The following is an 8,531-nucleotide window of genomic DNA, read 5'->3' as shown; positions in this document are numbered from 1 at the left end:
TTAAATAATGACCGTAGCGAGGCCCCTTAATGCATAATATGTATAACGTATCTGTTTATTGCATCATCTCACATCTTGCACAGCTCGTCATAAATAATTATCCTTCGTTTTATATTTAAGTATAGGTACTGTGGAAATATTTTATATGACATAAAATTTTACAAAATGTTCTATGGGTACACACTTATAATGTATGTGATAATTTTTGTAACTTATAACACTTATACTTATAATATACCTACTTATTTTTTTTTTCATAGCTCTAAATATCACTATTTTTATTCACTACTTTATTTATATTAAATTTAGGACCGAGCTAGAAATATGGAAGCTCATGAACTATTAAGTATGTATTTAATGATACAAAACAGACATTTAATTGAAGAGGTAAATCAAAATATTAATTTGTATTAGCTATATTTTATTTAATATTTTATGAATAATAAAAATGTACATAATATAATTAATATTTATAAGATAGGTAATGATGTAATTTGTATAATGTTTGAATTTTGATGGAAAAACAACATGGCTTTCGTCCAGTACGATCTACTCTCTCGTGCATTTTTTTTTTCATTTCATCCGTTTTTAATGCTTTTGTGCGAGAGGGCTGCACGAGCATCCGGCGGACGTGTATACGCGTATGTGTGTTTATGTGCGCACGGACGGCGACCTACACGTAACCTGTCGTGTTCGATTACTTGCGTCACAACAATCAAATACGGCGTGGATAGCCCTGTAAAGGAGGGAGAGAGTGGACTGTATATTTGGGATGGTTCAGAATACGATTAGTTTGAGTTCTAAGATGATGAGTATTAGGGTGACCCTTAACAACAATGTTTTTGTATGTATGATATGCAGAATGATTTATTAAAGATTTTCTGCAGAAAATAAACTTAAGAACTAAGGTCAGTATACATGAGGCACGATCACATATGAACGGCCGAGACAATCGAATAACACAAAATATAATAATACAATAGTAGGTACGTCGAACAAATGACGAATAAATCAAAATAAAATAGTTAACAAATGATAAAATAATAACGTGTGTACGACCTGATACCGGATGGTTTGTGTTGACAACACAACGATGATGCTACAGGTGACCTGGGCGATGAAGTGGGCTAGGTCGCAACACTTGTACTATCGTCAAATTTGACGAAATGGTCGACGGTTGACGTGTGGAGGTGATCCAAAACTGGACGACGTGGGCGTTGATCAGGATGATCAAACGCGATACTTACTGGTTGCAAGATTTGCACACGCAATAGGAGCGACACGTGTACGTTCGTTGTTGCGGCGTAAACAACAACAAAAAATTATAAAACAACAGAGCACGGTTCGCACTGCGTAAAGCCGGCTGGCGGAAACACGTGGTTGTGACCGAGCAGGGTTTGGAATCACACGGTGAAAGTCAGGCGAGCGACAAAACTAATACAATGTTTGTGAATCGAGACACAGGCGGTCGAGAGACACAGACTGTCGGCACTACGTACGTCGCGACACGAGGGAGCACCGGCGGCTCGATCAAAGGAACCACGTGGACGGTGTAAATGACCGCGGGTTCGTGGTCGCACAGCGAAATGATCGGGCGGGCGACGGAGACGAAAACGAATGATTCGTAATTTTCAGCACAAGGCGGCCGTGATTCGAATCGTGGACACAAGGATGTGCACGACGAGCCGGTGAGCACGAGGAATGGGATGCACGGAACAAAAAAGCGTGTATTGACGGCGGCGGCGCACCGGATCGCGACCGTAACAGCATACGGCTAACGCGACAAATTACCAAGACGGCTGGTAAACGACAAAGTTTGTGGCTGCGGCGGCCGATCGCTGGAGGATCGACTGCGGCGAGACCGTCCCCTCTCCAATGGTACAAAGGTCGACTTTACGGCGCGTCGGCGATAGACTCCAAGATGGCAAACATTGCGACCCGAGACGTGACGGCCACCTCGCGCGAAATTTAAAAATAATGAATTTGGTACCAACAGCTTTAAAAAATAATGCTCAACTAAACGTAATCTTTACAGACTTCACAAAAAAAATTTGATTTAGTAAAGCACGATACACTAATAAAAATAAAAATACCTGTTGTTGCAGAGTTTGGTGAGCCCTTGTATAATAATTTAGGTAGTTTCTCAGTTATAGATAATCTAGAGTCAAGGTATTGGGTGTTTGTTCAGATGTTTTCTCGGCCCCTTCTGTTGTTCCACATAGAAGTCACTTGTCTTCAATATTATTCTCTTTATTTGTCAACAGTCACTTAGGTTTTTTATCATAACAAATTACTCTGTTTTGCTGATGATATGAAGATTCTTATGCAAGTAAACACTCTTGAAAATTATCATAGGTTCCAAAGGGACTTTGATAATGTTGTGGGTGGTTTCATTCATTGGGCTTGACACTTAACTTCGAAAATGTCATACAATGTCATTCTCCAGAAAGCGTTCTTCTATAAAATGGCCCTATGAACTATCCGACTCAACTATCTTACGCATTGATACCATTGTTGACTTGGGTTTTAAGTTCAATAATTTTGTTACCCCCAGACCTTATATTGATTTGATATACTGTATATCCTACAGAATACTTGAACTTATGAGAAGACTAGCCCAGGATATTAAACTTGGTTTATCTTAAAATAGGTACCTTATAATATGCACTCGTAGAACTGATTTTAGAGTACGGCGTTGTTATACGGGATCCGCATACCTCTGGCCACTCTAGACAAACTGAAATGGTCCAATGAAAATTTCTGAGCTTTGCTGGTTTCATTCTCCATACTTAATATTCACCTCATGACTATAGCCCTAGTTCTTGGGAACTTAACATTGAAATACTTTTAAAATTGAGGCACTCGAATGGACTTAAATTCTTAAATGGGCTATTATTTGGGAAAATCGATTCACCATTTTTTCTTAATTTAATTAACTTTAAAGTCCTTCAACGTAATTTTCGACACTCCGTTATTTTCTATGTTCCTCCCTATACCTCTAAATATTTAGTTAACGAACCTATTACAAGACTGTTATCACTTGCCAATGTCAATATTTCCCAACTTACCTTTTATGTCTGATATATATATATTAATCTGCTACATCATTATTTTTCTTTTGTACACATATACGTATTAGCATAATATTAAGAAAAGTATCACAGTATAATATACGTAACTTATATGTTGTTTGTAAATTTGATATTATTTCTTAAATGTTTTGTTTTGTCAAACGGCTAAGCCCGTAAATAAAAATAAAATAAAAATAAATAAACTATATAAGAAATATTTCTATTATATTTTTCATTTTACAATTAGTTAAGTAGAGGTATTTACTGAACTTTTACTATAGCTTTAAATTAAATTTTTTTTTATATTTCATTAATATGAAATGATTCAAATAAAAAAATTTTAGAACCTTACTTACTATATCTACAGTAGAGAAATTTTCCCATTTTTTTTTTACTGTTAATTTTCCTATTTAGTACTTATACATTTCTCGTATTTCTCATGTTGCCCTGCTATTATACTTTGAAATTAAATACTAAATGAATCACTAACTGCAGAAAGAGGATAGGTTCATTTTTATAATTAAATGACATGACAATCATAACAATGTACTTTTCTGTAGTAAACTGAAATTTCCAAACACTATATTTAGCATTTGGACAGTCAGGTTTGACTTTTTTTTTGCAGTAAACGATGTACTTACGCGAGCTTAATGAAAAATGATAACAAAATCAAAATAGATAAAAATAGATAAAAATGGACTTGTTACATTTCTGCAGTTAGCGATTCAAAGAGTATCTTTATTCTTTGTAAATTATTTCTTTTCAGGATAAGATACACATTACGTTTATAATAATTAATATACTGTAATATATTAAAGATTTAAAATTGTAATACGCACTTTACATTATATTACAGACAAAAACTGAATCTATATACGAATGGATAACTCAATACATGTTCGGATAACAATAAGAAAATTAATCATTAATAATTATATTTATTTCATCACTTTAATATTGTTATCTTCTTTTGAAATGTACACATATTGTATCAACATTTATTTTCAGTTATATCTAGATATTGTACTATCAGGTTGCCCCTCTCACACATACTGTATATTGTACCTAATATTACCTATCTATTGTTTTTAAAACTATTGTAATAAAAAAATATGTTCACACTATATCTAAATAAATACACAGAATAGCTAATTCCGATGTGACCATATGTGGTGTAGAATAACGCACTACAGTTCATAGGTACACGTCAACTCTTAACAACATTCTACAGAACAGCACAGATGCTTTACTAGCAAAAATAAGTTACACCGAGGCACATAAAAACTTACGGACGTGTCCACTCCCATAACGTTTCATTCCACCGATACTCATCAAAAGTAGAAGGAACGCAATGAATACAATCTTAATATGAAAGGGATTAATGAATCCTAGCCCATCTCTTTGTGTCTTGGAATTCTGAATACACATTGTCCATTTAAGCCTAAACTAAAATGTTTACTATTTAAACAAATACTTACTTGACATTAATATTCTATTCATTTGGTTATTCGGACACCGTGTTTGGTCACTGAACTAGTTATTCTATATTATAATCTACACATTTGTTAATGTATTTAAGCCTATTTCATATATACTTAAATCACAAATCTGGTATTAAAGACGATTAGAGAACAATCGGTACCATAACAAGTTTTGTACAGTACCAATATATTAAAAAAAGACGATTAAACAATGTTCATCTAATTATCGAGATATTATTAATTTTGTGTTCGATCGCACCCATATTTGGTTTCGTGATCGTTTTGAGATTATTGATATTTGGAACATAGACCCCTAAATCATGACCGATATCAGTTTGTCGTGCTGTTTAAAGAATAAAGTACGCAAGTCCGTTGTTAGTTATATTGTTATGTACCGGAGATAAGCAATATAATAATATAGATTTAAAATCAAATATTATGATTATGGACAGGATAAGGTTTAGCAATAATACACTTAATAAATGATCTAAGTAATGACTCGCAAGATCCAACGATTATAATTTTGTTTTATTAAACACATCCTAGTAGAAAAATTACATAACTACGGCACAAAAGATCAAATGGCGGGATTATCATACAATACTGCGTATTGGTAAAAAGAAAATCCAAACATAATTTGGATATAATATATTAATATACCTGTACACTGACAGTGGCGGTTTTGGGATTCAATTTTGACTGAGGTGACTAAAAGTTTACATACATGTATCATTTATGTATGAAAAATTAAAAAATTAAAACACAAACTAATTATGGATACAAAAATTTGACTTGTAGAAAAGATTAACCAGTAGGTAGTTACTATAAAATATAAATCGCTACTGCCCGCTGTTGCCTAGAATGTACTACGTAGAGGTTCTTTCCGTACATTCCTTGATACTGTACATATTTTTATTTATTATTTACACTATTCATGTTTTTACACGGAATACATATTTACATTTTTAAAATACAAAATACGAAAAGAAGATAACTGCAGTATTGTAATCACGGACTAAGATATATCCGTGATTGTAATTGTACGTCGTTTTGCTGATTTTTACGCAATGTCACCAACACTGATGATAATTCAATAATTATATCGTACATTAATATTTTCTTCGGCCGAGTCAATGTATACATGCCGCCTCAATCGTCGCATATGGAGTGCGTGTGGTATGCGTACGGCGCGTGTGTGTGCTGTTTCGGATTATTTAGTAATATTAAATACACCTAAACGTGAGAGGCACCGGCAGCGATCGCTCTTAAGGGTACGGGCGGAAGATTACGAGACCAGCCGACCCGCACTCCCGTTCTCGTACGGCCGTACTGGCGTACTCCCGTATAAACTGATACCATAATATTGTTATATTATTATTATATTAATCAGGGCTTGAAACCATTTTCAAAACCAATTTCAGAAACCAGTATAAGCTGTTTTAAAACTGAAACCGATACCGTAAACAAAAACGAAACCGAAAAAAATTGGGTACGGGTATTAAATTCAAAATCGAAACTGTAAAAAATTGGAAACCATAATTATTTATTTTTTTAATGGACGTGTTTTTAAATACGTAAATTCCATTAATATGCATAATTAATACTCATAATAAAATTAAGATAATGATTAAAATGTTAATAACCATTTCATTCTTCGTAAAATTATTAGTTGCTTTATTAATAGTAATGATAAAAATTATAATTGATAGCAAATAATATATATGACAATAAGAAACAAACAATGATAGTTATATAGACGACACAGCCCCCTGGAAATACTTTAGAAACCGGTATACAAAACCGAAACTGAAACAGAAATTTCCTAATACTGGTATTGAAAAATTGAAACCGAAATCGAAAAAATAAAAAACGGTATACAAAATCAAAACCAAAACCAAAATTATTTCAATTGGTTTCAAGCCCTGATATTTATAACTATTAATTACGAAATAATGTTTGTTTTATAATGTTATATTCTTTTTTGACAAAATTCTGACCATTAATATAATATTATTCAAAAGAAACAAAAATGTAATATAATTAGTATTACTAATGTCTAATTTGCTTAAAAAAACATATTCCTCTTCCTACATTTTTAAGTGAGGCACCGCCTTACTTGCCTCACCCCCAAAACCACCACTGTACACTGATGAGTAATAATGAATGTATATATGCATGTAGTGAGATAAAATTACGCGGTAGGGGAAGGTAATAGTTTTTTTAGGGAGATAGGTGTGTTTTTAAATCTGGCGTAATGAAACTACACGTAAAATACGACGAATATGCTGGTTTAACGACCTATTTCAATGGGTGAAGGGATGCAGCATGAATGGTTGCTTGTGTCCTTCGGAGGAACGACGGTTCAATATAACCAGCTCTACGACGTAGTACGTAGCCGACGAATCGGTATGGACTTATACACAAATGTTAAACTAAGAGGGATTGTGAGTAAATACATGTGTATGTGTGTATATTTAACAGTTATAAATTTGTATTCCTTCTAAGAGTGTATACGTTAGGTCATCCTATTACTGTGTTATATCTACCTAATGTTATTTGCGTTGTCTATATTGTAATAATATATATATATATATTTAACCACTTACCTTATGCGGCGGCTGTTGTAATTGTACTCTGCATCTGGTATGTATTCCTTCGGGATAGTGTTCGACGGTCAGTATCACGGTGACAAAATAGGTATTTTGATTCGCAGGATTTTATAAAATAATATATGTCTAGCCTTCCTTTCTAGAGCCTCGTATGATATTTATATAACAGGAATATGAATTCCGTATTCTAACTATTGTGACTGTGAATATTACCGTATGCTCTTAAAAATCCCTAGATTCGCAGCAATAGTACACAATCAACGGCTAATCGAATGTAGTTTAAGTTGATGAGCTAATTCCTACTTGTTATTGTATAATTTTTAATATAACGTCCTATCTTTTATATATTATTATGGTCGCGCAAACTACAGGCCCGACACCACCCGTCGTGGTCCGCTTATTCAAGCCAACCGCACGGCCCGGATATAAATAATTTTGCCGCATACATTCTTATGCATTTTGATATTAATTAATAAACGAATATGATTATAAAATAAAAACAACTAGAGTATAATTATTCACGATCACGGACTGGTGGATGTCGACGGACCATAACAATTCAAAAGATAAATTTTTTTGTGAAAGTTAGCTAGATCTGTTCGAACATGTTTCATTTTTATTCTCATTGTCTCAGGCAGAACTTATACGTAAAATAACTTCCCAGGCTAAAAATATATGAAGTTATTCTGAATGGCTATAAATATTATTCCTCTTTAATACTTATTAATTAATAATAATTAATATTCTAAATTCGGTTATACATTTATATAAAATATACTAATATATTTATATAAGTAGCATATATTAGCTCATTACTGTCCTGACAAAACGACTGGTGTTATTTCCAAGAATTTTATAAATATGTTTAAATTCTAATTAAAATATGAATAATAGAAATAGATGACAAGTTATAATCACCGTCCACCAAACAAAATTCCTTAGAATATAATATTATTTATTGAGAAATAAAGATAAACCAGCCGTCTATTCTTTCCGTATAGCGAATACGATCATCTGAAATTAATATAAATAATAAATATTATATAGTTCACATTGACATATCATCCTGATATTCATGGCAATTTATAAGTCTGACAAGCAAATACGTTAGATGATATTGGTGATACACAACATGACGTAATAAATTAAAATGAACTTAAACATTGTTCGAACTTGCCGCCACTTTTATTACCTTGTGTGACAACCGGTCCGCGAGACAGCGCGTCGCGCGGTCCGTGGACGCCGGGCTCCAGCCAAGTCGCCGCCGGCGATCTAAAGTTCGTCTTTGCCGTGTGCTCGTTGCGTGCAGACCGGTCGTGTGTCTTTTGCCGCACGCTCTATGCGAGCAGACCGTGGTAGTTCGTGTCCGG

At 33.6% G+C, this 8,531-nt stretch overlaps 1 protein-coding gene across 5 annotated transcripts in view; it reads left to right on the top strand.

Annotated features, from left to right (window-relative positions):
• Positions 1-4,628, top strand: part of LOC100576058 — a 98,527-nt gene extending 93,899 nt beyond the window's left edge. For all 5 annotated transcript variants that reach the window (XM_008183188.3, XM_029485949.1, XM_029485947.1 and 2 more), the window contains 2 exons: positions 310-387; positions 3,928-4,628. In XM_008183188.3, coding sequence (XP_008181410.2) covers positions 310-387; positions 3,928-3,978 — 129 coding nt within the window. In that variant the 3' untranslated portion in view covers positions 3,979-4,628. The remainder of the gene's footprint in view (positions 1-309; positions 388-3,927) is intronic.
• Positions 4,629-8,531: the final 3,903 nt, after the last annotated feature.

The sequence above is a fragment of the Acyrthosiphon pisum genome, chromosome X (genome assembly GCF_005508785.2).
Source record: "Acyrthosiphon pisum isolate AL4f chromosome X, pea_aphid_22Mar2018_4r6ur, whole genome shotgun sequence".
Taxonomy (NCBI): domain Eukaryota; kingdom Metazoa; phylum Arthropoda; class Insecta; order Hemiptera; family Aphididae; genus Acyrthosiphon; species Acyrthosiphon pisum.
The sequence above is the reverse complement of the archived record's forward strand: the minus strand, read 5'-3'. Positions and strand labels throughout refer to the sequence as shown.